The sequence below is a fragment of the Canis lupus genome, chromosome 7, assembly GCF_003254725.2.
Source record: "Canis lupus dingo isolate Sandy chromosome 7, ASM325472v2, whole genome shotgun sequence".
Classification (NCBI taxonomy): domain Eukaryota; kingdom Metazoa; phylum Chordata; class Mammalia; order Carnivora; family Canidae; genus Canis; species Canis lupus.
Genome location: NC_064249.1, coordinates 42156960 through 42170455, shown reverse-complemented (window position 1 = coordinate 42170455; position 13496 = coordinate 42156960). Strand labels below are relative to the sequence as shown.

General features: G+C 56.6%; 2 protein-coding genes across 4 annotated transcripts; one reads left to right on the top strand and one right to left on the bottom strand.

Annotated features, from left to right (window-relative positions):
* Window positions 1-149: 149 nt before the first annotated feature.
* On the bottom strand, window positions 150-9666 carry SHC1 (SHC adaptor protein 1). Of its 3 annotated transcripts, XM_035719118.2 has the most exons (13): window positions 9463-9666; window positions 6111-6278; window positions 5446-5516; window positions 4822-4885; window positions 4544-4663; window positions 4247-4300; window positions 4023-4074; window positions 3733-3859; window positions 2772-2970; window positions 2615-2684; window positions 2401-2532; window positions 2004-2242; window positions 150-1693 (listed from the first exon to the last, which is right to left on the bottom strand). In XM_035719118.2, exons 2-13 carry the CDS (start codon window positions 6273-6275, stop codon window positions 1565-1567), a joined length of 1422 nt encoding a protein of 473 aa, XP_035575011.1. In that variant the 5' UTR covers window positions 6276-6278; window positions 9463-9666; the 3' UTR covers window positions 150-1564. The 3 variants fall into 3 exon arrangements, with proteins under 3 accessions (XP_035575011.1, XP_025286823.1, XP_048968552.1); XM_025431038.3 differs by lacking the exon at window positions 9463-9666 and having other exon boundaries at window positions 6111-7933; XM_049112595.1 differs by lacking the exons at window positions 2401-2532; window positions 9463-9666 and having other exon boundaries at window positions 6111-7938.
* A 193-nt stretch (window positions 9667-9859) lies between these two features.
* CKS1B (CDC28 protein kinase regulatory subunit 1B) lies at window positions 9860-12850 on the top strand. The gene is made up of 3 exons (XM_025431040.3): window positions 9860-10018; window positions 11425-11552; window positions 12363-12850. The coding sequence occupies exons 1-3, from the start codon at window positions 9960-9962 to the stop codon at window positions 12413-12415; spliced, it is 240 nt and encodes a 79-aa protein (XP_025286825.1). The 5' UTR covers window positions 9860-9959; the 3' UTR covers window positions 12416-12850.
* The last annotated feature ends 646 nt before the right edge of the window (window positions 12851-13496 follow it).

Sequence of the window (13496 nt, the reverse complement as noted above, 5' to 3'; positions counted from 1 at the left end):
CGGAACCGGAAGTCGGCGCCGCCGCTACCACCGCGGGCAAGGGGGCGGGGCCTGGGCCGGACCACCCGGCGGGGCGGGGACACGTCCATGCGGTAAGGGCCCCCCCACCAACTCCCCGGAGGGCAGCAACAGGGACACGAGGCCGCAGGTACAAGAAATAGGGACTTTAATGAAGAGAATTTCCCTTTGGTATAAGTGAGCGCCATGGACGCATCGGAGGAAGTGAAAAACCCAGGGCTGAGACATTAAGTGCGGGGGCAGGGCGTGCTGCCCAGGGGGCTGTCACTTCAGGGGTGAGGCCTGGTGCGCCCCGGGGGCCTCCCCGCCCGCCGTGCCCCAGGTCTCTGCCTTTAGAGATAATGCTGAGGGGGGCTCCCCCTGCCTCAAAGGCTGGGAGGAGTAAAATACCAATCACTGGAAGGGGGCTTTGAAAAGTCACAGAGGCGTTGTGTACACGTTGTCGTCGATAATCATTTTGTGCTCAAGGTAAGCCATGGAAAACAGATAAGGAAATCTACAGCCCTAAAATATATGCATATAAAATAAAAATAAATGCAGTCCCAAATGTACGATGGTATTTGGGGATTGTCTACTGCTTTAGTCTCAATGCCCCTATTCCTGCCTCCACAAATTCACCTGGCACAGTTACCAGTTCAGGAAGCCAGAGTCCAGTTGCCCGCCCCCCACACCCACCCCAGCAGGAGGAGGCAGGGGTAGAGGCTGCAGGACCAAGGACTATGCTTTGGCTGTAGAGCATAACATGCAGGCAATATGGGAGGGGTGAGGGGGGGTGATGGGTCGACATACGAAATGTATATACAGACCCCTTGGGTGAGGGGCCCCTCTGGCCAGGAGGCACTGAGCAAGGGAGGGGTCCATCTCCCCGCTGGCCAGGAAGGAGGGACTCTGAGGCAATCTCTAAGGGTTGCCTATCCCCCGGAGAGGGGACAGCTGCCATTCCTGCCTCTGGTCTCCCAACTTAAAGCAGAGCGGTTGCTGAGCAATGAGAGGACAGGGTTCCAGAAGCCAAGAAAGTGTCAGCACTCCCACCCTCCACTTCAGGGGCTCAAGAATTCTTTGCATAAAATGTCTTCAGACCTAGAAGATGGTCAAAGGCACAAAGTTTAACCACTGGGAGGGAGAGTTGTTGAGAGGGGTCTGGGATACCCTGAGCCCAGGAATAGACCAAAGGTGTGATTCAGTCCCCTTCCCTGGGAAGGTGATTGCCCCATTAGGCCTTTCTCACTTCAAGGAGGCACACTGCCTAGGCCTCAAGCACCCACCTTCTTGGGGAAGGGGGTATCAGATTGGCACAGGAAGGGCCCAGGGAAGGGGGCCACTCTGTACATTAATACTTTGGTAAGGTTTGGGGAGAAACAAAATTCTACCCCAGGCTTCTGACAAAACCTCTCATTCAGCTGGATGCTGAACCATGTCCACACTATCCCCAGCTCCAACACAACAAGGCCAAGCCCACAGAACACCCTCAAATGAGGTCCTGAGACTCAAGGAATAGAGTGGAAGTGGTGGAAGGACCCCTTCGGGGAGAAAGCACTGAGATGGATCACAGCTTCCGCTCCACAGGCTGTTGGAGACAGAGTTCACTGCCCGCAGAGATGATAGGCAAGTGATTGTCCACGTGGTAGCTGATGAGGTGGCTGACACTCTCAAAGCGGTGATCCTTTGTTCGAACCTGAGGAGTGGGAAGGGAGGGGGTCAATTCAGGTGAAGGGCATTGCCACCTCTCCAGGATGGTTTCCTCCTTTATCAAAAGAGGGGCTCAGGCAAAATGAACACCCAGCTCAAATGCACTTCAGGGCTGGGCATTTGAGGACTGAAAGGAACAGAGCTCAGGTTCAGGAGTCTGAGAAGGGAAGAATGCCTGCATCTACCTGCCAAGCAGGAAAAGCAGTAAGCAGGGAGGAAAGACGCATAGCTGCATGGAGCATGCTGCACCCTCCTTTCTGCCACGCCCTCCCCCCCCCAACTCCTGATACACTCACCACACCCTCCGGGTCCACCAGCAGCAGGTGCTTGGGCTGCCCACTCTGCAAGCCAGTGAGCACGTACTGGCCGGGTGTGGTCGTGCTCTCCCGCACCAGGAAGTCCCCATTGAGCTGCAGCAGGGCCTCGGCCTCCCGCCGGCTCAGCTTCCCATGGAACCAGGGCTCCCCTCGGAGCTGCTCAGCCATGGCCACCGCCTGGGGAGGTGGAGGCACCCGAAGCGCATCTTCGAAGGGCTCTGGGGGTTCAGAGAGAGGCCTGAGAGGCAACTGGCACAACACACACCCAGACCCAAACTTTCAGGGAGGGGAGGCCGGGAAGGAAAGAGCAGGACACAAGGGGAGGAACCCAGGGAGTAGGAAGACAGAGATGCAGAGTGGAGAGAGAAGCACTCACTCATATCAAAGAGATCTCGGGGCACGCTGCCATTGATGGCAGGATTGGGGGGCCCAGCCCCACCCCCTGCTTGCCGGGCCCTGTCTAGGTTCTGGACATTGACGTAGGATGGATCATCAAAGAGCTCTTTACCTGATAAGGAAACAGAGGCATCACCGTGACCCCAGCCCTGCCTCCACACCCCTGACTCTGCCCTTCCCAGCTCCCTTCACACCTGGGCAGGGTGGTGGAGGTGGCATCTGTTTGCGAATTTCTGGGTCTCCCCCAACAGGCTGCCCCACAGGCTGCAGAAACAAAAATGAAATGAGACCAGAAGCCCAAATTGGCCACTCCCATCCCAGGCCCAGCCCACCTCCATCCAAATAACTTACCAGCGTTGCTCCCAGGTGGCTGGGGGTCTGGACAACGTGTGGGGTGGGCCGAACAGCCCCCAGGGGGGCTGCTTCCCGAAGCCTCATGTCCACCACTCCCCCAAGAGGGGGCTCCTTCCCCGGGAAGTCATTATAGTACTGGTGGTCAGGTGGCTCTTCCTCCTCCTCATCCCAAGCTGAGCCGTCAAAACCAGCCATCCTGAGAGGGACAGGAGGGAACAAGGGGGCACAGACAGTGGCCATGGACTGGGTACTTCCTGCAGGGTGGGCCTGAGTCTGGGCGTTTCCTACACACAGGCATTCTATCCCCCTGGCAGCCCTGCAAGGTATCTATACCCCCTTCTCCAGTGATACAGGTGAGATGAGGAGCAGAGGTGGAGACGTTTGCTTATTGTTTCACAATTAAACGGTGGCAGACCTGAATGGTAACATCAGATTTGATTTAAAGTTCATGTTCTCAGTTATTATGCTATCTCCCAAGAGGAAGGGGAAGCACACAGTAGAAAGAAGGGATGCACTCCAGAATATTTTAACCTCCTCTAAATACTCAGTAGCTACTGATCTAAGGTGGGAAAGAAAGGTCGAGATCTCAGGAAAAAAGACACCCTCCCTCACCCAAATTCCTGATGGCTCTATGGGCAAGAAAGTGAAAAAATAAGGACGGAGAAATGGTCAAGAAAGAGAGACAGGCCAGCAGTGAGGTGGCTGAGGACAGAAGGGCAGAGCAGCAGCACGGTGGCCTGGCATACGAGAGGAAGAGCGGGCCTGCAGAAGCAGGCAGGACCTGGCCAGACTTTCCTGACGGCCACAGGAAACGTAAGAATAGCAGGAAGTGGGAAACAGGCACACAGGTTATTTCCCCCTGACCCTCTCTGAGCTCAAGCGTGGGCAGTGGAGCAGACCTGCTTTCTCAGTTCCAGCTAGTGCCTAGGAGCTGCCCATACCCTGCGCACCCGCTCACCTGTCATGAGGGGTGACCAGCTTGGGCGGGTTCCTGAGGTATTGTTTGAAGCGCAACTCGAAGGCCTGGCCGATGGTGCTGATGACATCCTGAGCAAGCCCTTCGGGACATTCCAGGATATGACAGGCTGGGGGCACAGTAAAGGCAGTCAGTGAGTTCTGGTGGACTGCTGGGAGGAGGCGCGGTCAGGGGCCTCATCTTCCCAGCCGAAGCCCTACTTAGCTACCCAGGTCCTGCTCACCTGCCTCACGGACAGCCGGCCCCACCCAGCGCTCCCCACCACGCCTCACCTCTCTGATTCACCGGGTCTTTGGCAACATAGGCGACGTACTCAGCTGTGTCCTGGGGTGGGCAGGGTCAGAAGAAGCCACTTAGCTCCAGTTTCCAGCCCACCTCATTCCTGACCCCTACACATCCTGGTCCTTTCCAGACACCACTTGGACCCCAGCACACCCTCTTTCCAGACAGCATGGCCCCTACTCCTCCCCCACCTCCACCCTGTTCCCCAACTCACCGGGTCCCCACCGGACGCAAAGGAGATAGACTGCATGTGGTGGTTGGCGATGATCTGAGGGTTAGGGCAGGGTACAGAGAAGGAAGGGAATAACACAGGTCAGGCAGCCTTGGGGCCTTCCTGGGCACCCCCAGCCCGGGCCCGGAGCCCTGGAGTGTCAGTCCCACCCTTTTGGCTTCTTAGCCCAGGTCCTCCTATGCTCCTCCTTCCTTCCTGTCTTAGCTCCTGGCCCTGTGGCCAGGTCCCCGCTCCGCTCTCCCAGCAGTGTTTCTGGCCCCCTTGCCCAACCCCACCAACCTGTTTGCAGTCTGCGGCCATAAGGTTGAGGCTGCTGGTGGAGACGGTGAGAGTGATTGGCATTCCCGCAAATTTCAGATTACTCCTCCCCAGGATGGCACTGAGTGGGCGGCTACAGGGCTAGGGAAGGGCCCAGAGTCTCAGAAGTTGGGGGCTCCCCACACCACGAATCCCCCTCCCTCCGCCTTTTGGCCTTCCCCCCACAGGTCCCAGACTTATCTTCCCCCTGCTCCTCCACATTTCCCAGCAGTGCCCCCAGCCCCATCAGCCCCAGGTACCTTTCTCCTTCTTGTAGCCCCCTTGGCACCGGGCACAGCCTCACACACCAGACTGATGGCCTCCCTGGAGAGAAAGGGGTCCTCAGACCCACAGCCTGCCTCCCACTCAGCTGGGGCTGCCACAGGGCAGGGGGAGGGGAAGACCAGGCCAGACTTCAGGGGCACTCCAGGCTCTTTGTCATGGTGGATTGAATTAAAGGCCTTTAATATTTGATGACACGGAGAGGCCACTTCCTGGCTGATTGGGTTAGGGCCTCTGTGAGTCTGGCCCCACCTACTTCCAGCGACCAAATGTCCCATTCCATCCCAAAGGCAGCAGCAATCTTCCATCCACCCCATTTTATACTCAGGCTCCAGCTGCCAGCTGCCTCTGCCACCTCTCCCACCATACACAGGACTGGATAAATAAGAAGGTCCCAGACCAGAGAGGTGCTGCTTTTCATTCAGACTTAGACTGATTCCCCTAACTTTCTCTCAATCCTTTATCCCTGAAGGTAAGCCATCACTAGCAAGTGACCAAGACCCACTCCCTCCTATACTCACTGATCCAGGAGCCCACTCCCCTATGTACCCCCTCTCCCCTCATTAATTCAGGAATCCCCAGTCTGCCCCCTCCCCACTAACCTGGTGACTTGGGTGCGGGTGTTGAAGTCCAAGGCACGCATTGACTGCAGGACCTCCACACAGCCCATGTACTGAAAGGAGGAAAGGAAGGTAACGAGTCAGCACCCCCTCCACAAAAAGAGTCCCAGGCCTTTCCCCTGAGTGCTTCCTACACTTGATCTTAGCCAAAAGGCTGACTCTGAAGAGTGAAGACCAAGTTTTGCCCACAGCCTGCGGCTACACCCACAATGTGCCAGACCACAGGAAATGAGGGGCGGAGGATCGAGCAAGCCAGGAGGGCCTGGACATCTGGGAAGAGGATCTCGAGGACAGTGATGGGCACTGGGGTGGGGGGTGGGGAAGGTGACATCCCCAGAGGGAGGAGGCTGGAGGATACAATCAGGACCGCTCATTCCCACACTTACTAAGGGTGGCAACGTGCTGGGCTTTGTGCTAAGCATGGCAGGGTGGGGGAGTCACCAGAAGTAAGGGGCCCAGGCAGAGCTGGATGGGAGGGGCCGCAGAATAAGAAAGGGGAAGAGAGAGGTGTGAGAAGCGATCCTGAAACCAAGGGAGGTACCGGCAAGAGCAGAAAACGAGAGGCTCCCAGCTCGGCAAAGCTGGAGTGAGCAGAGGAAGGAGTCTGGGAGGGAGCAGGGAGGACCGAATGGGAGACATTCACTCACCCGAACCAAGTAGGAAACCCCAGGTCCCATGACTTTGTCGTTGGGATGTAGCCAGCCCCGTGTGGGCTTATTGACGAAGCTCCCGTGGCGGGTCCACTCCTCGCCCCCCAGCTGGCCCCCTTCCACCCGCGTCCTGCGCCCGCCTCCTCCACTCAGCTTGTTCATGTCCTGGAGGAGGGGCAGGGGGGCTGAGTCCAGCACGGCGGCCCCTCCAGTCCCCTCCCCATCCTTAGAGGCCCTTCCTGGCTCCCCAGCTGGGTTAGCCAGCTTCAGGTTGCTCATCCGGGGGAAGAAGGAGCACAGGGTAGTGGGACTCTCATCCCCAGGCAGAGGTGGCAGGATGGGCCCCAGGGAGGAGGCCGATGGGGAAGGTAGTTCCTCCGGTGGGGTGGACCCTGAAGCCCCTTCCTCCAGCGATGACAGAGACTCATTCCGAAGTGGATTGTACTTGGGCTTGGGGGGCAGGAGATCCATGGCTGCAGTGAGAGGGAGGCTGCTGCCCAGCCTGGCCCCCCTGCCAGTCAGGGCAAGGGGGCCAGGCAAGGGGCATCCCCAGGCCTTTAGTCTGCTCGGATTCTATGGCCCAGGGATCTCAAGGATCCTGGGGAGGGAGAGTGACAAGTGGCACCAGCGGCCCCAGGCTCAGACCCAGATAGTTTCAGGCCCCATCCCCCGCCCAGCGTGGAGCCTCTTCCCAGGCGGAGAAGAGAACAGGCTGGACCAGAAGCAGCCTGGCTCCTCCCCAGGGGCGGGGAGGGAAGGCCAGAGACCAATCCCGAGGACAGTGCTGACTCACAGGCTCCAAGGGGCTAAGCCCCCACAGCAGCCCCAGCCTAGAACTCTGGCAGGGATAAAGCTCTCGGTGCCCCCACCCTGCCCCGAGACAAACCACCAGTAATCTGGGGAGGAGTAAAGTGGAGTGGGAAGGAAGGATGTGGGAAAGAGAAGGAAAGGAGGGAAATAAGAAGAGGTCTGGATCCATCCACACAGGACATGGGCAGGCCACAGGGAGCAGGAAGCTGCGGGAGGGTAGGGGGACCGGGACAGGAAACAGAGGGAGCTGGGAGTGGAAAGGAGGGGACCCCTGAGCTCAGCACTTCTGTTCCTGTCCTGCTGGAATGCCCCCCCTCCTCCAGCCCTATCACACCGTGGGGTGGTGGCTCTGGGGAGCCTGGGCCATTAGCGCCCTCTGCTACCACAGCTGGGAACAGGTGGTGAAGGGAAGAGGAAAGCATCCAAGTGGTCCCAGTGGACGCAGGGAAGGCCCAAGAGGAAGCACGAAGCTGGAGAAGTAACGGGAACAAAGTCCAACCTGGGTGGTGCACCAGGGAACCTTCAGGCAGGAACTGGAGCCTGGGACGGGCTGATGGAGTCCTGCCCTCCATGGCTGGCACCTACCATGCCAGGGGCAGCAGCCCACAGCCAAGCACTCTTCTGTACCCCATCCCACAGGTCTAGTTAGCAAAGCAGGCTGTCACGGGCAATTCGGTGACAGGGTACTGACACAGGGGTCGGCTTCCTGGGTCACATAGGTGACAGGGCACTGACACAAGGGTTGGCTTCCTGGTCCTGCCAGGCATGTTCATACTCCTTCTCTTAAGTGGAGAAGGTTAGGTGTGCCCAGGGAGCACAGTGCACCCAACACCAGGGGTAGAGTCTCACTGGAGGAGGTGGGAGAGTACAACAGTTCTCCAAGAGAAGTGGGGAGAGGAAAGGACAGGCCATGAAAGCACAGAGGGAGAGGAAGACAAATCTGAGCCGGGGTGCCAGGGACGGGCTGGGGCCCATCCCTTCTGCACAGCTTCCAGCTCCACTAGAGGGGACCTTGAAGGAAGAGGCAAAGTCACCAAAAAAGCACTAGAGATAAATACAACCTCTATGCTCACCTTGGAATTACCTATTCTTAAACTGCAGAAGATACAAAGATGCAAACTAGTAGCTAATAATACTAACACTCAAATCGTGTTAGATACTGTGCTCAACTCTCTCCCCTGGCCTTTAGCTCTCTGGCCTAAAGGGATGGAGGAAAGGCTTCTACCCTGGCCTCTGCAGCCCCTGCACACAGGCCAGGACGTCCTCCCCTGCCGGCGTCTGCACAATCCAGAAGCGAGGACCCGCCCACAGGTGTGGGCCTTAGGAAGGAAAGAAGGAGGAAGTCGGGCTCTTTAAATTTGCATAGGAAAGGAGATGGCCTACAGGGAGTCAGTGTGGCTGGGTGTGTGGGGAGGAGCTGCTCCAGGCTTCTCAGCCCAGCGGGGAGGAGGAGGCAAGTAGCAGGAAATGGCGAAAGCCTCAGGAATGTTTCCAGAAGGGAAGGCTGGGCAAGCGGGACCAGGAGGAATGCCCAGACAAGAGCTCTGCTTGGGGGGGAGGGGAAGAGCCCAAGAAGCGGCGGGGGCTGGGGAGTCCCTTCCAAAAAACTAAACAAACAAAAAAACTCAAACAGCAAAAAGGCCACTGTCCCCTCCACCCACGCCAGGCCACCGTTTCCAGGCAGCAGGACACTCTAGCTCCTGGTGCACCCGCAGGTTGCACGCCAACCTCACGGCCCTACCAGCTCCCGAGGTGCGGGTGCTAGCCCTACAGCTGTCTCTGGGGCGGAGTCTGTCCTGGGCTGGGAACCCAGGAGCAAGTCTCTCGGCCCCTTTGGCGCCAAACCCCAAGTCCAGGCCCCTCTCCGCGGGGCAGGGGGAGGGGCAAGGGAGGCGGAGGGCGGCCCCTGACCTCGCCCGGCTCGCCCCACCTGCTGGAGCAGAAGCACTGGCTCCGCAGAGCTGAGCCCCAAGCCCAAGGAGAAGAGAAGCTGTGTCAGCAAGGGGCTTCGGGACTACCACAGCGCTCCGAGGGGCGGAGCCCGCCCCACTCTGGACGCTGCCCAGGGGGAATGGGCCCCACATCACGGGTACCGGGCACTGTAAGAGGCGAGGCTACAGCACCGCCCGACGCCATCAGGCGGGGGGCGGGGCCTCTCGGAAGGCGTAGCCTCTGGGGCGGGGCTGCCGGCACTCGGCCGGGCCTCGGAGGGGCGGGGCTCTGGCCTCCTGGGGGACCCGTCGCCAGAAGGCGAAGAATCGGAACTCAGAGAACTACCGTCAGGTTTCTCACAGTCGGACTTGGAAGCATGTTCGGGGGTGGGACTTCCAGGAAAGCTGGGCAGCAGGGTGGGGTCGTGGACAATACACAGAAAACAAGTCGGGGTTCGGGGAGCCCCCTGAAGATGGGGGTGGGACTTCCGGGGAGGGGGGTCTCAGGGGGCGGGACTTGCACATGAAGACCGGAAGTAGGGTCCCGGGAGAGGGGTTCCGGGGTGGAGGAATGGGTCACCTTAGGAGAGGGAGAAGACCTAACTCACCAGGGCCTCATGGAGTCTCCGCACCGCACCGCGGCTCGATTTGGTTCCGGATCACGCCACTGCCTCCTTAGGTCGCCGTTCCAACTTTCTCCCCGGCCTGGCCTCCCTGAAGAAACTTTATTGCACTCACTTCCGGCCTCACTAACCCCTGACCCTCTACCTCAGCGTCCCTCCTTCAGCCGTCCCACTTTGCCGAATCAGCCAATGGCAATGCGAGAACGCGCACGGGGGCAGGAATAGCCAATTAGAGGCATATTTTTTCCCTACGCTCATTCTTGACTAACGTAAGCAGCGCGGTCCAATAAGGACTCGAACAGAAGCAAATCTAAACCAATCGGCGGCTTGAAGGTGGAGTAGTCCCGCCTTAAACCATGGGGTCCAATAGGAAGCGCGGGCGGCGTGTTTGAAAGCTAGGCCAAAGTGGGTGGGAGCGCGTGCTGCTGGGAGTTGTTTGGAGGTTGCCGGAGTGGGCCTGACGGTCCTCAGGCTGAGTGATCATGTCGCACAAACAGATTTACTATTCGGACAAATACGACGACGAGGAGTTCGAGTACCGGTTAGTGCCGCCGCGGGGGCCATAACGAGGTCGTGAACTTTGACAAGTGAGGGCAAGAGGAGTTAGTCACCGGGGCTGAAGCAACAGGACCGGCGCATGCGCGGGGGACTCCCGGGGCGCGGGCGCGGAGCGTAGCAGGGCGCCTGCGCGAGGGCCTGGCGGCGAGAGGGCGCGGACAGCTGCGGACCGCAGTGTGTCCCGCGCCGGGGAGCGGGCGGAGGGGGCGTGCCTAGAGCTCGAGGCCTCCGCACCCCGCACCATGCGGGGTTCTGGATCGTTCTGGGAGCTTCCCCGGGCACGTGGAGGTTGCCCGCTGGGGCGTGCTGGAAAGAAGTGGCCGCAGCGGTGCTGAACGATCCGGGAAAGGGGGCGCGGGCGTGCGGCTCGTGGGAAGGTCTGACCCGGCGACGCAGCGCCGCAGGCTCGGGAGTTGCGCCCGGGCACGGTGTGACGGAGGCAGCGCCGCCCCTCCAGGAGGAGTACCAGGGAAGAGCGAGGATGCTGCCCGCGTGCCGTTTTGGCTTCTTCCTGGAAGAACGTGGGATGGAGACTTGGCAGGCTTGCGTTTCCTTCCCGGCCAAGTGCGGGGCTCCGGGGACTCGGCGTGTGCTGACCCTTGGGGGACCCAGGCCACTTAGGTTTCTTTCCGCCGCTGACTGTGCGCTGCCACCTCTGCAGAGCTAGTTTCAGCTCCCCGAAGTTGTAAGTCCGGGCGCTGGCGTTGGGGGGCGTCGGTCGGGTCCGATTAGGGATCGAAGACGCTGTTTGTGAAAGAATTTGCTACTAGTACACACCTACTGTGTTTTCCCTGAGCATGATGGGGTCTATCTGGAGTAGCCCAACTCAGGTGAGAGTAAGGATTTTTTTTTTGCCATGAAAGGAGATTTATCCTTGGTTAGGAAAACCTGGGGTTTCCCAAGAGGAGTCTCATGGCAACTCTTTTCAGAGTTGGGAAAATGAAATGGAGGGTACATTTCAGAGGAGAAGATATTCACATTTCATCCTTGTGATGGCTCTTCCTCACAGCGCTCCACAAGAGGCCTTTCTTCTCCACAAAACCAGCCGTTTTCAAAACTACCTTTAATAATTAACGCTGTGAGTGTCGTGGGGCTGCCCTTAGATCATTCTAATCAGCTAGCAGACTGAGCTGGAGGAAGGCAGGGGCGCGGTGTCCACAGCGCCTGTTCACTTGAGTTACTCACGCGTGCTTTTTAACATACTTGGGGGGACGATTTGCATAATCTGGCCTTTATTTCTAGCTGCCTCTGCCCCATGATAAGAGTACATAAACTCTCCCATTGGGAACCAATTTTTTCTTTTCTTTGCTCTCTTGGCTTTGTACACAAGCATTTGTCTAACACAACTGCACCCAGTACTGATGTGATCCCTCCGTGTTTCTGTTACAGGCATGTCATGTTGCCCAAGGACATAGCCAAGCTGGTCCCTAAAACCCATCTGATGTCTGAATCTGAATGGAGGAATCTTGGAGTTCAGCAGAGTCAGGGATGGGTCCATTATATGATCCATGAACCAGGTCGGTGCGATGGCTGAAAACAACCATTTAGGGCTCCTTGGCTGAGGAAAAGAGGAATGATAAGATGGTATAACCCAAAGAAATAGAGGTGAGGGTGGTCTATTGGTTCCTCACCAGCCACCTAGAAAAATCAGAGTGATGGGATCCCTGGGTGGTGCAGCAGTTTAGCGCCTGCCTTTGGCCCAGGGCGCGATCCTGGAGACTCAGGATCGAATCCCACGTCGGGCTCCCGGTGCATGGAGCCTGCTTCTCCCTCTGCCTATGTCTCTGCCTCTCTCTCTCTTTCTGTGTGACTATCATAAATAAATTTAAAAAAAATTTTTTTTAAAAATCAGAGTGACAAAAAAGAGTCAAGTACTGGGAAGTTCAGAAGACAACCTGTCCCTGAAAAAACTCTTTCAATCTCTAATTCAGTCTGAGCATCACACACACACACCCGTCACCCTTTTTAAGGCCACAAACACCCTGGTAGAGGTTATGGATCCTGCATCATTCTCCATGAGAAAGCAAATTCTCAGATGTGTCCCAAATAAGCCAAGGGAAGTATATTTCTTGATAAGACACCAGACCCACAAGCAGCCAGGCAAATCTAATAAAGGAGGTGGGCAGGGGATGGGGGGGCTGTACAAACACAGCAAAGGAACTGATGCTAATAGTTCTCTGCTTAGCAGACAGGCCCAGCTTTAGGGTCTGCTTCTGAGGCCATATGCTTACATCTTAATGTAGTTCTAAAGGTCTGAAATGGGAAGGGGACGCACTACACACTGCAGAGACCAGGGTGAGCGTGTCTCTTCAATGTCACTCTTTCAGAACCTCACATCTTGTTGTTCCGACGGCCACTGCCCAAGAAGCCGAAGAAATGAAGCTGGCAGCCACTTTCCAGCCTCAAGCTTTACACAGCTGTCGTCGCTTGCTAACATCTTCCTGATAACATCATTATGTTGCCTTCTTGTTTTCTCACTTTGATATTTAAAGGATGTTCAGTACACTGTTTGTGCTGCTGACTGTTTTGCTTGAGCAGAGCCAACAGCACCATGGCCCGGCCAGTTGAGTGCTCTTTGGGCTGCAGCCTCAGCTGAGCTGTGTACCCAGCAGAGCACACTTGGTACATAGAGGAAGCATCTGACGATAGGCCATGGCTGTCACGGGGATTGTGTAAACTTGCAGTTTTTTTTTCCTGCCAGGTGTTGTATGTATGGTGGTTTATGTTTCAATATATTGGAGACTTTTCATTTTATTCAAGGAATCTGTTCCATGTTTAAAAGCCTTGATTAAAGAGGAAGTTTTTTATAATCTAATTCTTTAATTGTAAAGTGTTTTTTTTTTTTTTTCCCTCTCAAGGTAAGCATTACATTCAGTATCCTGTTTCTGATTATATTCCTTTGGGTTAGATAATGAAGTTCAGCTCTTTGTTGATAATGAGGTTTATTTCAACATTCAGGTAACTGGCTTTTAATTTATTTTAATCAGGCCTTTTTTTTTTTTTTTTAAGATTTATTTATTTATTCACGGGAGACACAGGCAGAAGGAGAAGCAGGCTCCTCTCAGGGAGCCTGATGCAGGACTCAATCCCAGATCCCAGGATCGTGACCTGAGCCAAAGGCAGGTGCCCAGCCACTGAGCCACCCAGGCGTCCCTTAATCAGACTTTCTTTCAAGCATCTGAAATATATGTTGCCTTGTTAGCCTGAGATAGAAGTTATATAGAAACATCACCTCATCAAAACAAAGTGTTTCCTAAAGTCGGGGATGCTGCCCTTAACACAGTCTTGATATTTGAAGGGCACACGAGGGTGAAGGGAGGAGGCTACTCCTGTGCTCTACTTCCTGCCCAGCCTAAGTCTGGGGCCTACCTGAGGCCTGTTACCTGTGAGGGGTAGGGGAGGAGGGCAGTGGGCAGAAGCCTGTGCTGTTTTTAGTGGCTAGTACTGGCACCTAACTCATT

Excerpts from the sequence above, each read along its gene's own strand:
- CKS1B (XM_025431040.3), top strand. The coding sequence starts at position 9,960 with ATGTCGCACAAACAGATTTACTATTCGGACAAATACGACGACGAGGAG. Across the intron at positions 10,019-11,424 it reads GACGAGGAGTTCGAGTACCG|GCATGTCATGTTGCCCAAGG; the intron begins GTTAGTGCCGCC and ends TTTCTGTTACAG. Across the intron at positions 11,553-12,362 it reads TTATATGATCCATGAACCAG|AACCTCACATCTTGTTGTTC; the intron begins GTCGGTGCGATG and ends TCACTCTTTCAG.
- SHC1 (XM_025431038.3), bottom strand. The coding sequence starts at position 6,584 with ATGGATCTCCTGCCCCCCAAGCCCAAGTACAATCCACTTCGGAATGAG. Across the intron at positions 4,886-5,445 it reads ACCCGCACCCAAGTCACCAG|GGAGGCCATCAGTCTGGTGT; the intron begins GTTAGTGGGGAG and ends CTTTCTCTCCAG. Across the intron at positions 4,664-4,821 it reads GGGCTACAAGAAGGAGAAAG|CCCTGTAGCCGCCCACTCAG; the intron begins GTACCTGGGGCT and ends GCCCTTCCCTAG.